The 25,103-nt window shown below is 47.2% G+C and overlaps 1 protein-coding gene across 3 annotated transcripts in view; it reads left to right on the forward strand.

Annotated features, from left to right (window-relative positions):
• LOC116509494 (amyloid-beta A4 precursor protein-binding family A member 3-like) overlaps positions 1-25,103 on the forward strand; it is a 32,490-nt gene that overhangs the window by 4,663 nt on the left and 2,724 nt on the right. Inside the window, exons 2-11 of one of the 3 annotated variants that reach the window (XM_032218682.1) lie at positions 1,189-1,543; positions 3,508-4,348; positions 8,583-8,622; positions 10,258-10,403; positions 11,290-11,376; positions 13,745-13,903; positions 14,075-14,275; positions 19,026-19,238; positions 23,290-23,409; positions 23,591-23,731. In XM_032218682.1, coding sequence (XP_032074573.1) covers positions 1,230-1,543; positions 3,508-4,348; positions 8,583-8,622; positions 10,258-10,403; positions 11,290-11,376; positions 13,745-13,903; positions 14,075-14,275; positions 19,026-19,238; positions 23,290-23,409; positions 23,591-23,731 — 2,262 coding nt within the window. In that variant the 5' untranslated portion in view covers positions 1,189-1,229. Of the gene's footprint in view, positions 1-1,188; positions 1,544-3,507; positions 4,349-8,582; positions 8,623-10,257; positions 10,404-11,289; positions 11,377-13,744; positions 13,904-14,074; positions 14,276-19,025; positions 19,239-23,289; positions 23,410-23,590; positions 23,732-25,103 lie in introns of those variants that run through there. The other 2 variants (XM_032218771.1, XM_032218855.1) reach the window with 2 other exon arrangements.

The following is a 25,103-nucleotide window of genomic DNA, read 5'->3' on the forward strand; positions in this document are numbered from 1 at the left end:
TGGAACTGCTAGGTTGGCAGAAGCTGGGACAAGTAATGAGAGCTCACTCTGTTACGCAGCACTAGGGATTCGAACCGCTGAACTGCCGACCTTTCTGATGAACAAACTCAGTGTCTTAGCCACTGAGCCACCGAGCCACCACCTCCCCTAACGATGATACAAACCTTTTAATGTGACAAATTCTCATGCTTTTGGTGAAGATTGGTGAAATAAGTTATTTCTGGGTATGGGTTTAATATTTTGTCTAAAGAATCCTAAACTATGTTCAGAAATATCCTGCCTCAGAGATCCATGCCTGTGATCTCTTACCTGAGCAGTCTAAGCCCCTCCCTTGAAATACAGGTAGTCCTCAATTTACAACAGTTCATTTACTTGAGAGACCGCCTTCTGCCAATTACCTCCTCGCGACCTATAAGATCTCACAGATTAGGCCTCCTCCGAATTCCATCTGCCAGTCAGTGTCAACTGGCAACTACGCGGAGGAGAGCCTTTTCAGTAGTAGCTCCGACCCTTTGGAACGATCTCCCCGTGGAGATTCGTACCCTCACCACCCTCCAGACCTTCCGCACAGCCCTCAAGATCTGGCTATCCCGTCAGGCCTGGGGATAAAGATTGTAATCCGTCCCCACCCGAATGATGAATGTTGCTCTATTTTTAATTATGTATGTTCTATACGTCATTGTATGTATCCCCTCCCACATAAGTTGTAAGCCGCCCTGAGTCCCCTCAGGGAAAAGGGCGGCCTATAAATAAACTTATACCATACCATTATACCATTTAGTGACTACTAGAACTTAACGGCAGCACTGAAAAAAGTGGCTGGTAAACCCTTTTTTCACACAAAGTCAAAGGGAAAGCTAGATTCACTGTACAACAATTTGACTAATTTAACAATTACAGTGATCCAACTTAACAACTGTGGCAAGACAGGTTGTAAAATGGGAATAAACTTACTTAACAAATGTTTCACTTAGCAACAGAAATTTGGGGCTGAATTGCGGTCATAAGTCGAGGACTCCCTGTACTTAACTACCCTGAGTCCTGCCCCACCATGCATTCAGAAGAACGACTGATTCCCCACCACCACCACCGCCTCCGGAAATGATGCCTTGTGAGAAAAGGAATGAAGCTGAAACTCCTGACTCTACCTGAGTCCAAGATTACATATACTGCCATTTTGTTTCCAAGTGTAGGGTGATTTGTTGTTGCGACCTGGAGGAGTGATCACGATGGACAGTGGCATGGATGTTAAGAAAAATGCAACTGAGGGGTTCGGGAACCCCTCGGAATCTCTAGTGCCTCCCCCCACGGATTTGGGAAATGAGGTTGAGGCACCTGTTGACTTTGGAGAAGATGCTTCCACTATCCAACAACTGCCCACTTTTCCTGGTGACAACCAAGTTATCCTGGAGCTTCTAGATCTGGATTCAGGGCCCTGCTACCCCGGAGCGGAAGAGATCAGGATTAGCTTGGATGGGGATGGTGAATCCGAAAGATCCTCCGAACCACAAGTTACCACTTCTTTGGATCCTGAGATCTCCAGGTAAAATGTCTCCCTTCTCTTTCACATTTCATTTATTACTTATCTAGGTCTTCCTCAGGGGTGAAATGCTACCGGTTCAAGCGAACCGATAGCCAGCTGTGCAACAATCAGCTGTGCCGTGCGATTTATATTCGCTAGAAAGCAGGAAATCCCGTTCCCTATCAAATGTAAGTCGTGCAGCACAACACCAGCACAACGACTGGTTTTTTTCCCCCCCCCCTCGCTGTTCTACTTACCGTTACAGATTCAGAAAAAGCTTCTTAGTGCCTGCGGTGTGCCTACGCACAAAACGCACGTTTAGCACCCATGCCCGCAAGAAGCGAGTCCATAGCGGACTTCAGAGCATGTCACCCCTGGTCTTCCCGCTAGAGTGTAGAAACGGGATGGATCAGCGGTCTCCAATATTTCCGGCTCAATGGACCGGTGGAAGTGGTGGTGGGGAGGAGGAGGCGATTTTGTGGGTGCATGCGGCTTTCACAAGTGCAGAGTCGCAAGTGCGCTCAGCCACCCCTTCCGTGGCCCAGTTCGAAACGGGCTGCGGCCCAGCACTAGACTGTGGATTAGGGGTTGCAAACCGCTGGGATGGTTAGATGGATGGATGGATGGATGGGTTAGGGTTAGGGTTAGGGTTAGGGTTAAGGGTTAGGGTTAGGGTACACACCCGCACACAACTCTAGTACACGGAGTTTGACAATTGTACAACGTAAATGCGTCTTGTATATTTCTTGCTTCAGAAATGGGAGAAAGTATGTCTCTTCATTTCTAGCATTGAGAAGGAGCTCCCCAATGTTCATCTTTTAAATTGCTCACTATGGCTCAGAGCTTTGTGCAAACAGTCACTGCAGCTGGTCCAACGAAGCATAGTTAAAGCAAATTATGAGTCGATGAGATAGTATAGAGCTGGAAGGCCACCTTGGAGGTCTTCTAGTCCAGCCCCCTGCTCTAGCAGCAGACCCTATACCCATGATGGCGAACCTATGCCACACGTGTTGGAAGTGGCTCACAGAGCCATCTATCCGGGCACGCGAGCCGTTGCCATTTGCTCTTCTGGGTCCCGGGGCACGCCAGCTGACTGGTTTTCACACGTGCAGGCACGCCAGAAACTGGAGCAGCATCCTGGTGTGCATGCGCGCATTGGACTCCTGACTTTCCAGTTTATGGTGTGCATATGCGCAGCAGCCAGCTGGTTTTTGTGCTCGCATGTGCACCAGAAATCAGAAGACCTAGTTGCCAGGGCACATGTGCATGCCGGAAATTGGAAGTGGAAGTTCCCAGCATGTGCATGTGTGCTGCTTATCTTCCCTTCCGATGTGTGGTGCTCTGAAGCATGCGCTCTCTTTTCGGCACTCGGTGTCGAAAAGGTTCGCCAGCACTGCCCTATACCATTTCAAACAAGTGGCTGTCCAGTCTCTTCTTAAAAGCCTCCAGTGATGAAGCACCAGGGGTGGGTTCCTGCCAGTTCTAACCTCTTCTATAGAAGAGGTTCAACAAATCTACCATTTAGAACCAGTTCCAGCTCCCTCTCCCCCCCATCCGCACATCATCAAGATGAAGAGCGAGAGGAGGAATTCTGGGAGTTGAAGTCCACAAGTCTTAAAGCTGTCAAGTTTGAACACCCCTGGAGTTTTTTTTCTCTAAAGGGTTAGGGGTGCAAGGGTCTTGTAACTTGACAGCTTTAAGACTTGCACGCTTCAAATGCCAGAGTGTCTGAGCCAACATTTTGGTTGCTAAGCAAAGAGCGTTGTTAAGTGAGTTTCACCACATTTTACAGAAGAGGTTCTAAATTTTTTTGAAACCCACCACTGTGAAGCACCCATGATTTATGTATACATTTTATGCATATATAAAATGCAAAATGTATACATATATGAATATGTATATATTTGGCATTGACTTCCTTTCTTGGAGCAGGCAGCCTCTGTTGTCACTTGGAGAAACGTTAAAGGTTTGGGTTTCCTCAACAGGAATGGTATGGAGGAGGGTGCCAAAGCTTCAGCTCAGGAAGAGAACGTATGCTGGACACCCAAACCAGACCAGGTCTCCGAGGTAGAGAGCAACCTCAAGACCGCTGTTGACCAGGGTGAAATTCCGAAGGAGGTAGAGGAGAAGGATGAGGAAGAGGTGATTCCAGAGCCTGACCAGGCCGAGTTCTTAAAGCTTTTTGCCCGACTGCAGAGACTTAATCCCAGCTTTCACGACAAGCTGCCCACTTCTGAAGAGGACCTCTTGGCTGCCTCGGACGGCGAGGAAACCCAGGGGTTAGGAGATGGAGACAGGCGACCCCTCCTTGAGCATCCTGAGGACCTCCAGGGACCTCCAGACAAATGTGCCCCTTCTCTACTCCATGTGGCCACAGGGCAGGGCCTTCGGGCAGCCGCTCAGCACCTCCTGAGATCCGTCCAGGGACAGAGAAGTGTGGAATTGCTTTCCTCAGAAACCAACCAGGAGAACCTGCTCAGTCTCCTCCATTACGAAGGGGGCATTTCCATGGAGGAGGAGGAGGAGGAGGACCGGGTAGCCCTGGCCCACTCAGATTTGATGACTAGCTGTCAGAAAATGGAAGTGGAAGGAAGGGCTGTGGTCCCGGAGAAGGTCCCTCCTGAACCTGCCTGTGATGATCTGGAAGAGAGAAGAAGGGAAGGACGTAGGCCCAGATCGAGGGTCCTAAAAGAATCCACTGGCTTGGAAGGAGCTGCCTCGTCTGACTCCAACTTGGAGGCCCGCAGCTGGGAAGGCTCCCCAGATCCAGTGGGGGCGCCTGCCCTGAACCGCATGGAGGATTCCTCTCCCACCTCCGATCCAGTGGTGAGTATCTTGCAGGGCAATGTTCACACATTGCTCTGGAAGTCATCAAGGGGCCCGGATGACTTTTTTGACTTAGCACCGGATGGGTTGTTGCAAACCGCGGTTTATGGCTGAGTACCATGTGCAAACACTGCTGGCTTGTTTAATCAAGCTTGGTTTGCATTGATGGGGGTTATGGAATTGTTGTAAACCAGGTTCCCTTGGTTTGTTCTTAGTTTGTCCTTTGTTGTGTGAGTCCTGTCGACAGTCATCATCATCATCTTTGAATGACCTCATAATCCCTGGTGGGGTGGAGTCTGGGCAACTGAATGGAGCTGAGTGATTACTGGCCGGATCTTCTTCCTGTCGCCAATGCAGAGTTATATTCAGCAGATATAGTCTCAATGTGCCCAGAAAGAAAAGTATCTGCCTCTACCTAGGCTCGAACTCACATCCTCCTTATTGTAAGGCGAGAGCTCCACCACTAGGCCACCACAACCACTTAATTGAATAGTTATACAGGAATAGGAATTAAATCAGACGTGGGCATTTTACAGTACGTGTGTCAAGCCTGCAGTCATATTCTTCTTCGAGCCTTGGCCTGCCAACACTTTCTATTATTCTACTATGTCTTTTCTATGGGAGGGGGGATTGTACGGAGTAGATGCTATGTAGGCAAAGCAAAATTATTTCTAGAAACCCAAGGTCATCCTTTATCTCTGCACCTGGAACTGGATGGGTGGAAGCTGCCAGCATGGCAGTGGGAGATTGGACCATGTGATGGGCTGGTGGGTGTGGGGCAGCGGTGGGATTCAAATAACTTAACAACCGGTTCTCTGCCCTAATCAGCAGCTGGATAGGCATGGCTCAATGGTCATGTGACTGACTGGGCGTGGCCAACTCAACGTCACTCACGTTGATGGGCGCTTCGCCTTAGCTGTTACAATGTGATAAGGGTTAACCAGAGAGGCAGTTTCTGTAAGCAAGGCAATCAAGATGAGGCTAGAAACAACACCAGAATATTTCCTTCCTGCCTTCCTTACAGGATTAGCCCTGTAAAGTTTGTGAGTGGGGGGAGAACAAAAGGAGATTTCTTCCAACAACTGGTTCTCCAAACTGCTTAGAAAGCTAACAAACGGTTCTCCTGAATAGGTGCGAACTGGCTGAATCCCATCACTGGTGTGGGGGCAAGATCTTGAACTTTCAACTGGGTGTAGAAAACCAGAAGCTTTCAGATTCGGGTTTTCCCAGATGTGCCAACATGGCTCTCTTAATAAATTGGAACTTTGAGCAATACTTTGCCTTGGACTCTGATTTAATTTTGGATGTTGTTTGGAACCCTGATAACGTGGGGCATATCCGGCCTGCAGGCTGTCGTCCAACCCATGACAACGGAAGCAAGGCAGTGGGGGGTCGGGGTGGAACCAGGGTCAGGACGGTGGGGGGTATCAGTGACAGCTTTCCACAAGAGTCCCAGCTTCCTAGGTGTCTTCTTGAGAAGATTAATTGTCCACCCCTGAAGTAAATCATAGCTGGCCCATTTTACAAAGCTACATTGAATGTTCAATGTTAAAACAATTACAGAGTAAAGACAGGAAAATGGAAGCTTCATTTAGGTAGTTCTCGACTTACAACTATAATGGAGACTGCCCATCATGGACATAAATCAGGTGACTTTTGTGAACGACCTGATTTTATGACCAATGGTTCACTAGGGGCCTGTTTTTCTGAAAAACAAAAATGATGGTTTGGGGCAAAACCATTATAAACTTCCATCGTGTGACTATGGAACATTATAAACGGCCATAAATGTGGGACAGTTGCTGAGTGCCCGACATTCAGTCATGTGACTGTGGGTGGGTCTCAGAACTTCGGAATCTGGTTGAAGGAGGTCCATCATAACTTCAGGTGGTTGCTAAGCGACGATCGCAAAACAAGGACTCTCTATATATCAGTGGTGGGTTTCCATTTTTTTAAACTACCGGTTTTCTGATGCGCACGTGATTGCTTGCGCATGATGCTTTGCATGTGCATAAGCGTTTGGGCGGGTGGGCGGAGCTTCCCGTTGCCACCACTACCAGTTTGCCCAATCCGGGCCAAACCTGGAGCAAGCCACCTCTGGAACATATTCTCCTTTGGATGTAGACATCATGAGACTGATTTATCGAGCTGCAGTTCAAATATAGGTAGTCCTTGATTTACAACAGTTCATTTAGTGATTGTTCAAGTTACAATGACCCTGAAAAAACTGAATAGAATAGCAGAGTGGGAAGGGATCTTGGAGGTCTTCTAGTCCAACCCTCTGCTTAGGCAGGAAACTGCACACCGCTTCAGACAAATAGCTATCCAACATCTTCCTAAAGACTTCCAGTGTTGGGGCATTCAGAACTTCTGGAGGCAACTTCTGTTCCACTGATTAATTGTTCCAACTGTCAGGAAATTTCTCCTCAGTTCTCAGTTGTTTTTCTCCTTGGTTAGTTTCCACCTATTGTTTCTTGTTCTACCCTCGGGTGCTTTGGAGAATAGCTTGACCCGCTTTTCTTTGGGGCAGCCCCTGAGATATTGGAAGACTGCTATCATGTCTCCCCTAGTCCTTCTTTTCATTAAACTAGACATACCCAGCAACCGTTCTTCATGTATTTTAGCCTCCAGTTATCTTTGTTGCTCTTCTCTGCACTCTTTCTAGAGTCTCACATCTTTTTTACATCATGGTGACCAAAACTGAATGCAGTATTCCAAGACCTTACCGAGGCATTATAAAGTGGTATTAAAACTGATTTATGACTGTTTTCCACCCAACAGTTGAGCATCCCCATGGGCCCTTGATCACAATTCAGTTGCTTGGCAAGGGGTTCATATTTATGAGAGTTGCAGGGTCCCGGGATCATGTGATCACCTTTTTGACCTTCTGAGAAGCAATGTCCATGGGGAATCCAGATTCACTTAATAACCCTGTTACTAATTTCATCATATTTAAGTACAATTTAAGTACAATGACAATAAAGATTATACTTATACTAACTTAACAAATGCAATAAGTCACTTAACAACTGTGGCAAGAAAAGTCGTAAAGTGGGGCAAGCTCACTTAACAAATGTTTCACTTAGCAATATAAATTTTGGGCCCAATTGTGGTCATAATTTGAGGACTACCTGTTTTAGCGGCATCTTTGCCTTCCCATTTTCTCTTATCTGTGCAATTAGCAGTCTTGGGTTAAGGATTATGCACAATAGCTGAAAGGCACCACTTTAATAATTTTATACATTCATTACACCCTGCCACAAACCAAATAATCTGGGAGATTGTCTCCAGAAGTTTAATATAAACTGCCTTCTGGTTAGACTGATTGCCTTACGGTAAAAAAAACCCGGTGATATCAGGTGTGCATTGCAACATCATGACACAACAACATAAATTATATAGTTTGCACCAGTTGTGCAAAGTCATTACGGTGTGCTTGCTATAAAATGATTGGTACATAGTTAACCTTGACTAATCCCAGATGCTATTCAGGATTGGGCCTGATTAATACTTTAATGAGAATCCCCTAAAAAATTCCAGTGCTCTTGGCTAGACTGGGAAGTTTTTTTAAAAAAATCAGAAAAAGGCAGGGGGAAGTATCACGAAAACAGCATGGATGCTGACACCAGGAATCAAGGTTTATCTAGTTTTCTAGTAAAAGATGCTTAGATCAGAGGAGGTATTCAGCAGGTTCTGAATAATTCTGGAGAACCGGTAGCGGAAATTTTTAGTAGTTCGGAGAACCAGCAAATACTACCTCTGACTGGCCCCGCCCCCATCTGTTCTCTGCCTCCCAAGTCCCAGCTGATCAGGAGGAAATGGGGATTTCCCTTCGGGGAAAAGGGCGGCATATAAGTGCAATAAATTCAATTTTGCAGTATCCTTCCCCTGCCACGCCCACCAAGCCATGCCCACAGAACCAGTAGTAAAAAATCTTGAATACCACCACTGGCTTACATCAAATTTCTAAAACAAAATACATGTATTAGGTATCCAGAGTTTGAAGGGGATTCATTTGATTGATTTCTATAATTCTCAATTTTTAGCCGTTGAGGTTAGTTAGTAAAGTAATTTTATTCTGATTTTGTTTCCTGTTTTTAGTATGTAAAGTTATAAGCTACCTAGAGTCTAGTTGGTTTCAGGTGGTCAGATAAATGTCATAGATAAATAATTAAGATCTCCTCCCCGGCTTTACGAAGCCAATTCTTTTTCCCCTTTCCTCTTTCTTTAACAGAATAAAGGCAATGTGTCATCTTTCCCACCTTATAAAGATGGTAAGTGAAGACTTTTGATTGATTTATTATGTCATGTGAACTTTGGGCCAGCCTCTCCCTCTCTCTGAGACCAAAGAGCCAATCAGATGTACTGGAGAACGAGGTGGGCTAGAGCAGTGTTCACCAATCGGTGGTCCGTGGACCACTGGTGATCGTCGAGAAAATTTTGGTGGTTCGCAGAAAAATTATTTGCATTTTTTATATTGCACTACGAGTCCTCAAACTATGCCCCCCCACCCCCCCGGGCTGGATATGTGCAATGAACATTTGTGTTGCTGCAGGGAGTCTCCCCCTTCGGGGTCCTTTTGTGTGGGTCAGAGGGGGGCAGAAATTCCAACTGGTTCGGCCTCCTGTTGCGGTGCTTTGGGCAAAGACTGGAGGAAAGTGCCACTGGTGGCAAAGAGCCGGAAGGCCTTGTTCCAGTGGGACTGCATCACGGCCTGGAACTAGCTGACCATCTCAGCCCACTGAGCCTCCAGCCGCCGGTACCTGGCTTTGCACTCCCGCAGGTCTTCCCTCTGCTTGGAAAGCCTATGCTCGTAGTCCTCAGTGAGGTGCTTCTGCTGAGCCTCCTCCATGGTCAGATCCAATTTGAACTGAGCTGTTTTGCCAACTCTTTCTCATGGTGGCTGCTTAGCTCCAGCAACTGCTTCCTGTTGGGGCCCTAAGGAGCCCGGGCGGGCATGCGAGAAGTGGCGAGTAAAGGCTGCCAAGGCGCTCCTTGATGTGAGTGACATCAAGTTGTCCCCGCCCACCCAGTCACATGGCCACTTTGCCACGCCCACCCTTTAGGCAGATCATATTAGTGGTCCGCAGGATTTAAAATTATGAATTTAGTGGTTCCTGAGGTCCAAAAGTCCGGTGACCCCTAGACTAGAGCATGGGAGACCCAGGTTCTAATTCCTCTTCAGCTACAGAAGTCATTGGTTAACTTTGGGCTAGTCCCTCCCTCTCAGTCCAAGAGCCAATGAGGTGAGGTGTTGAAGGAGACAGATTAACAGTGAGGAGATCTGGACACTAATCCCTCCTTAGCTATAGAAGCTCATTGGCTGAATTTGGCCCAGTCCCTCCCTCTCAATCCAAGAGCCAGTCAGGTGTAGCAAGTAAGGTGTTGGATTAACAGCAAAGAGACTCAGGTTCTAATTCCTCCCCAGCCATAGAGGTTCTCTATGGAATTTGGGGGTATTTCTATCACAATCAGTGGTAGGATACGACTGGAACCCCCCAGTATGGGCATACCGGTGCCTGCTGGGAGCACCAGGTACCGTTCTGGTGTGGTGTTCCGGAGGGTCCGCCTGCCCGCCCTCCTTACCTGTATTGCGCCGAGCGGGGCTTACGCTCACGGAGTGTACGGCGCCTGTGCAACGCCCCGCCGAGCAGCTGGAGCATCGCAGAGTGTCACGGGCAGTAAGTATGCATGCACACACTGCACGCATGCTGTGTGCGTGCTGCACGCGTGCATGTGGTAGATGCCCGGCTCGGTTGCAATGGGATCCGGAACCCACCACTGATCACAATCTAACCTAACTCATAGGGATGTTAACATATGTTACATATGGTACCCTTTGGTGATGAGATTGGTGATGACCGTGACAATAATAATGTTATTAAACAAGCCTTTTTTGTATGTCTCAGTCCCAGGTCCCTGTGAGCCCGAAGATCTGTTGGAAGGGGTGATCTTTGGAGCCAAATATCTGGGCTCCACACAGCTGGTTTCCGAGAAAAACCCATCCACAAGCATTCGCATGGCTCAGGCCCAGGAAGCCGTCGATAGAATTAAGGTGGGAAGGGAGAACAGCAGGGATGTGACACCAAGAGGGAACCTTGAAGCTACATCTACACTTACAATCACAATTGAGCCCAAAATTTCAGTTGCTAAGTGAGACAGATGTGAGTTTTGCTCCATTTTACGGCCTTTCTTGCCACAATTGTTATGGAATCATGGGAGTTGTTAGGTTAGTAACATGGTTGTTAAGTGAATTTGTCTTCTCCACTTCTGACTTTGCTTATCAGAAGGTCAAAAAAGTGATCACTTTGCCCCAGGACACTGCAACCGTCATAAATATGAGACAATTGGCAACCTTCTGAATTTCAATCACGTGACTGCTGCAACGATCATGAGTGTGAAAAACGATCATGCGTCACTTTTTCAGTGCCGATGTAACTTTGAATAGTCACTAAACAAATTGTTGTAAGTCAAGGACTGCTTGTACTCAGTTACACAGAAGAAAAGGGAGCTCTGTTCTAGTTGCAGCAAAATGGAGCCTCCATGTTCAAGAGCAGCTTACATTTTGTTTTAGTCATTAATTCTGTTGACATCCAAATCATGTCTATTCTTGACCACGACAAATGTCTGAGTAAAATGTATGTTGCTTTTCTTTCAAATGTCTTTTTCTCCACACATCCTGTAAGGTTAATTCATCTACATTTGTAAAGAATGTTTTGAGAAGAACTCTTCTTAGCTTCTTATTCGGTTTTGTAGTTTTATAGTCCAGCTCATTATTTACAATCACATTAAAATCTCCTATTATACACCTGTCTAGAGCAGCTTACATTTTCAGTGCAATCACTGGAGCATTACAGTGGCGAACAGGGCCACAATCTCCATGCCACAAGCTCCATGCCACAATCACCTATTTTCTCTTTCCTTCACTTGTTGCAATCCAGGCTCCTGAGGGAGAATCCCAGCCAATGACCGAAGTAGATCTCTTTGTCTCCACTCAACGGATCAAGGTCCTCAGCGCTGACACACAGGTGCATTGACAGCTTCCCCCTCAAGAAGCATTCAGCCTGCTGCCTCCATTTGAGATCCTGTCCAATGGGCAAGGCTCAAAATGGCTGCTTTTAGGGTTGCGGGAGGATGGCCCCTCACAAAGCATCCCTTAGCCAGAAGACCCACAGATGAAACTATGGCACTGCTCCCTCCCTACATCCAGGATATTCCCCAGTGTGGCATCACTTTTTTTAGATTGTGTGTGTGTGTGTGTGTGTCAGTGGTGGGTTCCTACCAGTTCGCACCTATTTGGTAGAACCGGTTCGTCAAATCTACCGAACCGGTTAGAAGACCAGTGGACCCGGAAAGCAGGCCACACCTACAGAAGAGGTTCCAAAATTATTTGAAACCCACCACTGGTCCTTGATTATTCTACACTATCAGGCTCATATTTATAAAACTCAGTGCCTCTGTGAAAGGTAAGGATGACTACTGCGTTTGTGGTGCAATCAGAACATTGCGTGTGTTAAAGTTGTTTTAATGCAAACCAAAGATGCCTTTTAAAAAACAAGTTTACATCCTATTCTTATGCATGCCAGTCCTGTGTGTGGGGTAATTTAAGGTGGTTCTGACAAGTGTCGTCGGCATCTTCATATCCGGTCACATGGGCGGCAAGCCACTCCCATCCGGTCACATGGGCGGCAAGCCACTCCCACAAAGGAGGCCACACCCACAGAGTAGGTTCGAACAATTTTTGAAACCCACCACGTGTGTGTGTGTGTGTGTGTGTGTGTGTGTGTGTGTGTGTGTGTGATTGAAATGTTGAGACTGTGTTGTGTTCTCAAAATGGCTGTTGAGGGTTTTGCCCTCTCACAAAATAACGCAACAGGCTGACAGGAAGGAATTGCACTTTCCTTGGGGGCATAATAGCTTTTTTTAAAAAAATAATTGCAATCTTTACAGTACAGGCTTACAATCACAGTTGAGCTCGGAATTTTGATTACAAGTTTCTGAGGTTGTAAGTTGAGTCACCATGAGATCAGACTTGATTTTATGACTGTTTTACGACAGTCGTTAACCACCATAGTGGTTAAGCGAATCGCGAATCAAGTGAGACGTGGTTGTAAGTCTGAATCCAGATTATCCAATGGGTGTTTTTTGCTGGGGTGGGTGGGTGGGTTGGAATCTCGGACATGATCACATGACCTCAGAATACTGCAACTAATTACAAATGTAAGCCAGTTGCCAAGCCCCCAAAATCAAGGACTGCCTGTTCTAAAATCAAATCAGTCACAAACAGTGTCTGGGCCTGTATTGGCACCATAATTGTCTACCTCTGTGGTGTGTGTATGGAAAATTCACACACAAATATTTTAACTCAATTTTTACACCAATGTGATTTTTGTGTGAGTTCTGGAAAATGACACAGCGTTTGAGATTTTTGCGTCAGTACATTCTCTGAATCAAACTGTTGAACAATAAACTGGGGGCTCCTGTCTGCAACAGGCATAGAGGCCAGCCTGGCAGAGAATGATGTGAGCCGTAGTTCAGCACCATGACCCCTCAAAACCGCGCTCGACAAAACCGCGCTTGACGAAAGCGCGTACCTGACGTCATCAGCAGCGCGACGAAAAAAATTAAAAAATAAATAAAATTAAAATAAAATTAAATCAAGCCGATTCACATAAAGGTAAGGGTTAGGTTAAGGGTTAGGGTTAGGTTTAGGGTTACGTTAAGCGTTAGGGTTAGGTTTAGCGTTAGGTTAAGGGTTACCGTTAGGTTTAGCGTTAGGTTAAGGGTTAGGTTTAGGGTTAGGTTAAGGGTTAGGTTAAGGGTTAGGTTAAGGGTTAGGTTAAGGGTTAGGTTAAGGGTTAGGTTAAGGGTTAGGTTTAGGGTTACGTTAAGCGTTAGGGTTAGGTTTAGCGTTAGGTTAAGGGTTACCGTTAGGTTTAGTGTTAGGTTAAGGGTTAGGTTTAGGGTTAGGTTAAGGGTTAGGTTTAGGGTTAGGTTAAGGGTTAGGTTTAGGGTTAGGTTTAGGGTTAGGTTTGGGGGGGGGTTAGGGTAAGGTTTTCGCTTTAATTTTAAATTTACCGCTCACAGCGCGATGTTTTCGTCGCGCTGTGATGACGTCACGTACGCGCTTTTGTCGAGCGCGCAATTGTCTACCGCGGTTTTGTGGTGGAACCGTTCAGCACATCTATAGGACATAGTTGAGGATATTTTACAGGCAATTGGAAAATATTCTGTAAAATGGCAACCTGTCATTTCAATGCTTCTTTCTTTCTTTCTTTCTTTCTTTCCTTCCTTCCTTCCTTCCTTCCTTCCTTCCTTCCTTCCTTCCTTCCTTCCTTCCTTCCTTCCTTCTTTCTTTCTTTCTTTCTTTCTTCTCTGATCTCCTTGCCATGTTAGGAAACCATGATGGATCACCCCCTCCAGACCATCTCCTACATTGCTGACATTGGGAACATCGTGGTGCTCATGGCCCGTCGGAAGCTCCCTCGCCGGGCAGATGCTTCCACCGAAAAACAGCTGTACAAAATGATCTGCCACGTGTTCCACTCGTCTGACGTGAGTGTGGGGAGAGGTTGGTGGTGGACAACACGGACAATCAGAGTTCAGATGTGCACCGCTGCCTCAGTTAGATTAGATCTTGTCGTGTTAGAATAACGGCACGCTTGGAAAAAAAGATAGTCCTGTAACTGTAGAAATGCTTGTCGTTTGCTGCTTCCTGTCCTACAGGCTCAGCTGATAGCCCAAGCCATTGGGCAGGTCTTTAGCGTGGCTTACCAGCACTTCCTGCGGGCCAGTGGCATTGACCCCAGCCAGCTCGGCTCCATGCAAGACCAGAACGATGATGAGAAGGATCCTGGCCTGATCGAGGGGGAGGAACTATATAATGGAGACCTGGCTCACTTCTCCAAGCAAGAGAACTGTAAGGAAGTAAGAATGGAGAGGAGGTGTTTTGCTAGAGGTGGAGCACATTGGAACTGCATACCCACCACAGAGGAAATGGCTCTACCCATCTCAGATGCTCTCCCTCTGTATGGGCCTGTGGAATTGGCCAGTGGTTTAGCGGGCCACTCAATCTCCGCTAATCTAGTTGGCTCTCTGGGTGCATTGGATTACAACTCCATGACATGATACAAACAGACACACACACACACACACACACACACACACACACACACACAGAACCTGTAGTTGGCTGGAATGAGGGAAGCTGTAGTCTGACACACCCATTGAGCTTTTGTTGGCAGGAAGCTCATTATTTTCACCCTCTTGCTGTTTAGCTGCCTTTCAGGCAGATACACAAAAAAAGATCAAGACTTGTTTTTGAAAAGTCGGCCCGCTGAGGATTGTAGTCAGGGGTGGGATTCAGCCGGTTCGGACCAGTTCGGGCAAAGTGGGTGTTAATTTTACATCTGATTCACCGAACCGGTAGTTGCAAGGACTGGCTGGCCCCGCCCATCCCTCCCCTCCCAGAAGTCTCCACATGGCCTGTTTATCATGCCAGGTAAGTGCAGGGCCCATGCGGAAGCTCTGGGAGGGTGAAAAATGAGCATTCCGGAAGTTCCAGAAGTCTGGAAACAGGCTCTTTTCTGGCCTCCGGAGGACCTCTGGATCCCGGGGAAGGCTGTTTTTGCTCTCCCGGAGGCTCGAGGAAAGCCTCTGAAGCCTGGGGAGGGCAAAAAACAGGCCTCTCAGAAGTTATGGAAGTCTGGAAACGGACTTGTTTCCAGCTTCCGGAGCCCAGGGGAAGGTGTTTTCAGTCCCTCCCTCTCAGAGCCTCTGGAGTCCAGGGAGGGCCAAAATTCCTCCCCCCCCATTATGTAGGTGGCTGAGTAGGCCACACCCACCAAGAGGCTGAGTAGACCCACCCAGCAACTGGGTAGAGAACCAGTTCCTAGCATTTTTCAATCTCACCCCTGGTTGTAGTGAATGGAAAAATCCCCAGCTGTGTGCCCAAGTATGGGCCCTTTTATAACCTGTGGACCTCAACTCCCAGAATTCCTGAGCCATCATGGCTGGGAGTTGATGTCCACAGGTCATGAAAGGACTATAGTTGCCCACCCCTGCCCAAGAGGGTTTACAAAATGTACTGAATTTGATAAACCTTGGGAAAGATGTATAAGTAGTTACTGAGCACAGCTATTTGCAGCATTGATCCCATGGCCATATTTTATGATGTTTTTTTGCCAAAAGCTAGCATTTACTTCCAGGTTTCATCAAAAGTAGCCCATAGCAAACCATTGATTCACTGAACAACCCTCATTTTAAAAAGGTCATAAAATCAGGCCAGTCATGTGGGTGACCGGCTTTACAGCCATCACGACTTAATGACCATAATGAGAAGGCTCCATTACTTTCATAAGTGGAGGACTTCCTGTATTGGGTCATATTTTAATGGTAAGGTATTTCAATAATATTAATGGATAAAAAAATAAATGATCCCGATACTTTAAAACTTTAAGTTTTTCAATTTGCCGCCTCTATTTTGTCCAGGGTGAGAACATGCCGGATTCTCTAGAATGTTCCATCTTTTCCCCAGACCGTTAACCCCGGAGGGAGTGATTTGACAGTTTTCTGGCTATAAATGTTCTTGATATAGGAAGTGGTTCTGGAAGAGTAATATCCAATGTCCTGGGAAAAAAAAACCCAAAATATTTTCCTCAGAACAATTCATCTCCTGGATTTCTTTAAACTTTACACAGCAATGCTTTGCCCAGATGTTTTTTTTCCCCTTCTTCTCAGCAAGTTATTTTTTCAAAGAAAATAATGCTTTCCTAAAGTGGGTGAAAGAAAGACAAGAGGGTTAAACAGCAGTAGACGTATTTTCTTTCAGTTGGAGGGGGTGGGAAGACTCATTGCGTCAAAAAAAAAAAATTGTGTCCCAACTTGCAACGGAAATAACTCCGTGGTTTGTCAGGCCAGAACGTGAGCAGCAAAGGAAAACGTGGAACTTACCTTCTCTGTTGCGCTTGGTTGCAATTCCTTGCAATTTCTTCTCTGTCCCCAGAGCTTCTGAAATATACGACAAATTGTTGGTTTCCAGTTGCACAAAGTATTTTCAGTTGCATGGTATTTTCCTGTTTGTTTAAAAAAAAAAAGAAAATACATGCTAAAATAGCTGTAGTAAATCAGCTGTGATCTGGTTTCACACACCGTGACCCAACAAAAGCGCGTCGACAAAAGCGCGTCGAAAAAACCACGACATCATAAATGCGCCCACAACAATGCGCCGACAAAACCGCGCCCACAAAAGCACAATTTAAGTTTAGGGTTAGGGTTAGGGTTAGGTTCAGGGTTAGGGTTAGGGTTTTTAGGTTGTTATTAGTTGTTTGTTGAAGGTGCGCTTTTGTCGGTGCGCTGTTGTCGGTGCGCTTCTACATGCATTCATCGGCACAATTTTGACCTCGCTGTTTTCTCGCTGTGGTTTCGTCGGAGCGCTTTTGTCAAGCCCGCATTTGTCGGTGAACCTCACACACACACTTCAATCTCTAGGACAGTGACGGCTAATCTTTTTGTCATTGTGTGCCAAAAGCGCACGCACTCACCCATGATGCAATGCGTGTGCTACACCCACCCCATGCCTGGCCTGTACGTCAGCGCTCCCCATGACCCCGTGCTCCCCACGACCCCCCGCGCATGCACAGTGTAGGCCACCTGGGATTTAGTAGGCTCCCTACAGTCTCCTGGGACCAAAAACAGGCCATGGGAGAGGGCGCGCTGCACTCCCCTGCCCTCCCCCTGTGCATGACCCTCCCACGCATGGGCACATGTTGGAGACATGCGCCCTGTCCCCCACGCATGCACGGCAGAGGCCTGAAAATCAGCTGACCGGCGGGAGGTGCGCACACATGCACGGTGGAGCTGGCCTGGGGCGACGGCTCGTGTGCCCGCAGAGAAGGCTCTCTGTACCACAGGTTCGCCATCACAGCTCTAGGAAGTCAGGCATAATTTTTTTGAATATATTTTTATTATTTTTACATTTAAAACAATGCAGTACCGCAAAGTCGAAGTGACCATACATTCACATTATATACAGCTAGTCTCAACCATTAACAATTAGCCTACTTAATACATTGTCTATCCTTCTGTCCAATCACAATATATACAATTTGTTCCAGTCTTGTCACCTTGTCTTATACCAATCATAAACTCTGTTCCAGACTTCAAAATATTCTGATTCCCCTTTATTTTTAAGTTCAAAAGTGAGCCTATCTGCTTCCGTCCAGGCCAACACTTTTCTAATTATATCTAGCTCTGATGGTGTATTTTCTTTTTTCCAATGTTGTGCATAAGTTCTGCGTGCCACAGTTACTACATGTATAATTAGATAAAGTGTATCTTTCTTAAACCCCTCCGATATTATACCTAGGAGAAAAATTTCTGGTTTAAACAAGATTTGGTCTCCCTCCATGTGTTCTAATGGTGACTTTATAGGATCCTCTAACACAAACACTAGATCGTCCGCAAAAGCCTGTAACTTAAATTGTTCCTTTTTAAATTTCTAGTCCCTTTATCTGTTCCCTTTTACGTACATTCCTGGCTAAAACTTCTAAGGCAGTGTTTCTCAACCTTGGCAACTTGAAGATGTCTGGACTTCAACTCCCAGAATTCCCTGGCTGGGGAATTCTGGGAGTTGAAGTCCAGACATCTTCAAGTTGCCAAGGTTGAGAAACACTGTTCTAAGGTTAATATAAACAGCAGCGGGGATAGGGGACAGGAGGTCAGGCATAATTTTAATACATTATCATCATATACACTGCAAAGTGAAGTCACAGCCGCCAGTCATTGCGGTCGTCATTGAGCAAATTGTTAAGCAAACCCATTGTTCGCTATAGATCCTTTTTTGATGGAAGCTGGAAATAATGCTGGTCTCCCACAAAACCAACTGTGGGCAGGTTGCTGAGCATCTAAAACCATGATGGTGAACCTATGACACGTATGCCAGAGGTGGCATGCAGAGCCCTCTCTGTCACCACGCGTGCCATCGCCAGCTGATCTTCGCGAGCACAAGAACACTGGAAAACAGCCCAAAAAAATAGCCTCAAAATGCCCCCCCAAACAGCCAAAAAACTGGTCTTTGGGTTTCCAGTCCTCCTGTGTGCGCACAAGCATGAATGTTTCAGTTTGGGCACTCGGTGCTGAAAAGGTTTCGCCATCACTGGTCTAAAATATGGTCGTGGTGGTGGAAGGAGAAGGGCCTAACTTGGAATTTCAAAACCAGACAAGCAGTTTTTAAGGCGTTTGTCATCATTTCCAACAGTCGCCAAACTGGCTGAGGAATTCTGGGAGTTGAAGTCCACCCATCTTCAGGTGGCACAGTGGTTAGGGTGCAGTACTGCAGGCCACTTCAGCTGACTGTTATCTGCAGTTCGGCGGTTCAAATCTCAGTGGCTCAAGGTTGACTCAGCCTTCCATCCTTCCGAGGTGGGTAAAATGAGGACCCAGATTGTGGGGGCGATATGCTGACTCTGTAAACCGCTTAGAGAGGGCTGAAAGCCCTATGAAGCGGTATATAAGTCTAACTGCTATTGCTATTGCTATAAGCCAAAGTTGAGAAGCGCTGCTTTGGATGACAATAGCTGGTAGATTTCGAGGGCGCCCTAAAGGACGAAACACTTGATTCCCTCTCTCTTCCAGTCCAATAGATTTTTTTCCTCTGCCGTTCGGTGTCTCCATACAGGTCGTCCTCTCCAAACAGAAGGGCGAGATCCTGGGCGTGGTGATCGTGGAATCCGGTTGGGGATCCATCCTTCCCACCGTGGTCATTGCAAACCTGATGCACAAGGGAGCAGCCGAGCGATCCGGCAAGCTGAGCATTGGAGACCGCATCATGTCCATCAATGGAACGAGCCTGGTGGGGCTGCCCCTCGCCTCGTGCCAGAACACCATACGGGTGAGAAAGCAAGGCTCTGGTTATTATAGGGCAGGGATGGCTAACCTTTTTGCCCTCGCGTGGCTGAAGTGCATGCATGCGCCGGAAACCAGAAGTTCATTTTTGGGCGTGCGCATGCCCCCTGTGCTGCTCCTCCTCATGGTCGCAGCCAAGATGAGCGCGCACGAAGTGCTCCCTTTTTGGCACTTGGTGCAACCGCAATGCACTCCCATGCACCAAGTGCCGAAAAGGTTCGCCATCACTGCTTTCTACAATAGGCGCTCCCCCTACCTGCCTGTGCATGTATGTGCGACCCCCCCCATGCCCCGTTTTGGGCCTAGTAGGCCTCCCTGAAACCTTCTGGGACCAAAAATGGGGTGCGGGGGAGGCACCCAACCCCCCTGCAACCTGTTTTGGGCCTAGCAGGCCTCTCTGAAGCCTCCTGGGACCAGAAATGGGGTGCAGGGGAGGCGCCCAAACCCCCCTGCAACCTGTTTTGGGCCTAGAAGGCCTCTCTGAAGCCTCCTGGGACGAGAAATGGGGTGCGGGGGAGGCGCCCAAACCCCCCTGCAACCTGTTTTGGGCCTAGCAGGCCTCTCTGAAACCTCCTGGAACCAAAAATGGGGTGCAGGGGAGGCGCCCAAACCCCCCTGCAACCTGTTTTGGGCCTAGCAGGCCTCTCTGAAGCCTCCTAGGAGCAAAAATGGGGCAAGGGGGGCACCCACCCCCATATTCTCGATGACTTGTATAGTGTTTGGCAGAGACCCCAAAATCAGCTGGCTGGCGGGAGACACGAACATGCTTGGTGGAGCTCAGCTGGGTGACAGGCATGCCAGCAGAGGCGTAGGCCTTCCACAGGTGGCATGCATGCCATAGGTAAGCCATCATGGTTATAGTATAGGAGAATATTTATTACTTTTTTGCTTGAGAATACAAGAGAAAGCAGCCCTCAAGTCAAGCTAGAGGTCTTTAAATCAAGGTTGGATTCTCAGTAATAAGATGAGCATCTGGCATAGAGCTGGGGGGGGGTTTGACTAGATGACCTCTAAATTCTCTTCCCTGTGATTTTAGGATTCTTTCAATCTCTGGGGAATCATGATGTGAGCATATTCATTTAGCTTTTCTGGCAAGAATATCCTAGAACAGGGGTCTGCAATGAACGGTTGCAGGAACTGGGCAAGGCTAGTCTAGTGAAGAGAAGGACCAGGGGAGACAGGATAGCAGTCTTCCAATATTTGAGGGGCTGCCACAGAGAGGAAGGGGTCAACCTATTTTCCAAAGCACCCGAAGGCCAGACAAGGAATAATGGATGGAAGCTGAACATTTCATTTCATTTCATTTATTGAATTTCTATGCCGCCCAATCCCGAGGGACTCCGGGCGGCTTACAGAAATGAAAAAAGAAATTAAAAAGAATTTTTAAAAACAATGGGACACAACAAAGTTAAAAAAGGAACACACCAAACACCCAATCGAAAGGGGGATGGACCTCAATCAAGGGATCAACAGCCCCAGGCCTGCCGGAAAAGCCAGGTTTTAATGGCTTTGCGAAAGGCCATGAGATCTCTGGGTGCAGCTCATTCCATAGGGCCGGAACGGCAATAGAGAAGGCCCTACTCCTAGGCGTCGCCAGCCGGCATTGTCCCGCTGAAGGCACCCGGAGAAGGTCCATCCTGTGCGATCTTATTGGTCTAAGGGAGGTATGTGGCAGAAGACGGTCTCGCAGGTATCCGGGTCCAAGGCCATGTAGGGCTTTAAAGGTGATAACCAGCACCTTGAATCGTGCTCGGAGACCAATGGGCAGCCAGTGCAGCTCGCGGAGGATAGGTGTGATATGGGTGTACCCAGTATCGCTCGCGCAGCTGCATTCTGGACTAATTGCAGTCTCCGAACACTTTTCAGGGGCAGCCCCAAGTAGAGCGCATTACAGTACAAGGAGAGGTTCAACCTAGAGATAAGTAGACATTTTCTGACAGTGAGAGCAATCAACCAATGGAACAGAAGTTGCCTTCGGAAGTTGTGGGAGCTTCATCACTGCAGGTTTTCAAGAAGAGACTGGACTGCCGCTTGTCAGAAATGGTCTAGGGTCTGCTTGGGCAGGGGGTTGGACAGGATGACCTACAAGGTCTCTTCCAACTCTGGTAATCTATAATCTAAAACCCTTAGAATTCCCCAGCCAGCATAGCTCCCAGGGAATTCTGGGAGTTGAAGTCCCCAAGTCTTAAAGACTCCAATCCTAGAAGATCTATCTCCATAGATACGTTCTGCCAGTCCTCTTTTTTTCTAGAACATTCTTTTTTCATTTCTGAGTCTAGCCTCCAGGCCTGGGGTTTTCTCTTACCTGCCCATTCATTATGGTCTATTGAGGTATTTTGGCCATAATAAATATTACCCACACACATACATATTAATTAGGCCCAGCCCTACTTAGCTTTTGATCTCAAACCAGTTTATCCAGCACACAAAAGGTTGTAAAATTGTTGTTGCTCCCCGACTGAATACATGCTAGAAAAATAAAGGGTGGAGAATAATTTCCAGAAGATCAAAGATCGCGGCTGACGATCTCTTTCTAGACTTTGTGGAAGCAAGATAAAAGTACTCCTTGAACTTACGACTGGCCAAATTCCATTAGGATCATAAGTCATGACGATCTAAAGCGGGTTGCACATATGACTGACCCGATCTTATGATTTTTGTGGCAGTTGTTAAGCAAACGCCATGGTCATTAAACAAACCAATTGTGCATTAGGGGCTGCTTTTGCCAAAAAACGGAAGCAAATGTCAGTTTTCGGCAAAAATATCATGAAATGTAGTTTCCTTCTGCAGGAGGATCTGCTCCAATAGAGGCCCCATCACCACTGTACATCTTTTTTTAAAAAACGATCCTGTAATCCCTTGCATGGGGATGAAGCTGAGGGGACTGAGTGTGTTGTGGTCTTTCTGGTGGTCTGCGAAGCTGCCAGCAGAGTTGGACAGCGAGGAGGTTGTCAAAAGGTCACAAAAGGGGATCACATCAGGGGTGGGATTCAGCCGGTTCGGGCGAACCGGATGCTAATTTTACATCTGGTTCGCTGAACCAGTAGTTGCAAGAACTGACTGGCCCCTCCCACCCTGCTCCGCCCCTCCCAGGAGTCTCCACACGGCCTGTTTTGGATGCCAGGTAAGTACAGAGCCTGTGCGGAGGCTCTGGGAGGACGAAAAACGGTCCTCCCAGAAGTCCAGAAACAGGTTCATTTGTGGCCTCCGGAGGCGCAAGGAAAGCCTCCAGAGTGTCAGAGTTCCAAATAGCATCCTAAAGTAAATCAGAGTCTGAGGCAAAGTATTGCTCAAAGTTCCAATTTATTAAGAGACTCATGTTGGCACATCTGGGAAAACCCGAATCTGAAAGCTTCCCGGTTTTCCCCACCCAGTTGAAAGTCCAAGATCTTGCCTCCACACCCACCAGCCCATCACATGGTCCAATCTCCCACTTCCATGCTGGCAGTTTCACCCATCCAGTTCCGGTCAGGTGCAGAGGTGCAAAGACAAAGGATGACCTTGGCTTTCTAGAAAGAATTTTGTTATGGCTACATATCATCTAACCCTGTACAATCCCCCCTCCCATTTTCCCACAATAGAAAATGCATAGTAGAATAAAAGAAAATGTTGGCAGGCCAATGAGCCAAAAGAAAAGATGGCGGCAGGCCTGACATAGAGTTTGGGGAGGGCGAAAACACCCACACCCCGCCATGGTTCAGGAGGCCGAGTAAGCCATGCCCATTCAACAACCGGGCAGAGAACCGGTTGCTAAAATTTTTCAATCCCACCCCTGGATCACATGCCCCTAGGACCGTCATAAAAATGCCAAGCATCAGAATTTTGATCACATGACTCTGGGGATGCTGCCATAATGTGTGGTAAAGGCATTCTCCATGTTCTGACATTTAGTCTGCCTCATTTAGCATAGCTCAATTTTGGCCATTTTATGGTGGCCCAAATTGTCTGGATTTCAATTCTCAGAATTCCTCAGCCAGCAACAAAGATACTTACTGTTGGTTAATTAGAAGTCAGTAGGATGGTTTCTTTCTTTCCAGGATTTGAAAAACCAGACAGAAGTAACCCTCAGCATCGTTCATTGCCCTCCTGTCACTACAGCCATTGTTCGAAGGCCCGGCACAAAATATCCCCTAGGATTCTCTGTGGAAAACGGCATTGTGAGTAGTCTGGGTGGCTGAGAGACTAATTAAGCCAAACTCCCTGTTTAAAGGGAATCCAAATTACAATCCATAACAGATTGACTGTGAGGTTTTGGAAATCGGGATGTGCCCCTGAGGTAAACTTTGGCACGTGGCTGGGCGTGGCCAGCCGTACAAGTGGACTTTTCCCTGTGCCCAGATCTGTAGCCTCATGCGTGGCGGGATTGCAGAACGCGGTGGCGTCCGGGTGGGACATCGCATCATTGAGATCAACGGGCAGAGCGTGGTGGCCATGCCGCATGAGAAGATCATCCAGATCCTTAGCCAAGCGGTCAGCGAGGTACGTGCACAGCGTGATTCTCTGGTTGTGAAAAGCCGATTGTGAAAAAAGCCACACCGAACGGGCTTCCTCTTGTCTCCTTTCTTCCTGAGGATTTCACAGTGGGCTTCTTGATTCTTGGAGGAGAATTAAAAACTATTGAAACCAAAAAAAATCAGAAGCACCCAGCTTAGCAAATTTGTGAAAAAGGTTTTTGGAACTGGGGTTGATTGCAAACCCACGTCCACGAATTACAACCATTTGTTTAGTGACGGAATTTTCAATAGCACTGAAAAAATGATTGGTTTTTCACATTGATCTCATGCTCATGCGATCAAAATTCAAATACTTGGCAACTGGTTTATATTTATGGTGGTGGCAGTGTCCTGGGGTCAGGTGACTCCCCTTTTGCAGCCTTCTAACTTAAAAACTGCAGTGATTCACTTATCATGCTCTACATGGGGCTGCCCCTGAAGAGTGTTCGAAGACTACAGCTGGTCCAGAACGCAGCCACGCGAGCGATATGAGGTGTATCTAGATACACACATATTACACCTATCCTCCACGAGCTGCACTGGCTTCCTATTGATCTCCGGACGCGCTTCAAGGTGCTAGTTGTTACTTTTAAAGCCCTACATGGTTTAGGACCTGGCTAACTGAGAGACCGCCTCCTGCCACTTACCTCCCAACGACCAACAAGATTGCACAGGTTGGGCCTCCTCCGGGTGCCGTCAACCGGACAATGCCGGCTGGCGGCTCCCTGGAGGAGGGCCTTCTCTGTTGCTGCGCCGGCCCTGTGGAACGATCTACCTGCAGAGATCCGGACCCTTACCTCTCTCCCGGCCTTCCGTAAAGCCGTCAAGATCTGGCTGTTCCAGCAGGCCTGGGGCTGTTGATTGATATCCAGCCCCGCTTAGATGGAATGAGTGATGTGAATTTTAATACTGTATTTTTTATTTTTTATTTCTATTTTTTAAATTTTAAATGTTTCTCTGTTTGTTGTGAGCCGCCCAGAGTCCCAATGGGAGTGGCTGGCATACAAATTCCAAGTTTAATAAACTTGGAAACTTGGAAACAAGAAAGGTTGTAAAAGGGGACAAATCTCGACAGCTGTCTTGCTTAGCAACCGAAATTTGGTCCTTCGTGGTCATAAGTGGAGGATCGATCGTCTGAAATGGCAAATGAGACTGAAGCAATAAAGCAGAGTCTCACTAAAGGCCTTTAGAGCTGATTTGGGGGAATTTCGGAAAGAGATACAGGTATGCCTTGACCTACAAACCACAATTAGTACTGGAAGACCCAAAGGTGTACCTTGACCTACAACCAGGGGTGGGCTGCCGTGGCACGACATAACCGCGAAAGTCAAAAGCGCGCCGACAACACCGTGGCGCTA

Source organism: Thamnophis elegans, chromosome 1 (genome assembly GCF_009769535.1).
Source record: "Thamnophis elegans isolate rThaEle1 chromosome 1, rThaEle1.pri, whole genome shotgun sequence".
NCBI classification, from domain to species: Eukaryota; Metazoa; Chordata; class Lepidosauria; order Squamata; family Colubridae; genus Thamnophis; species Thamnophis elegans.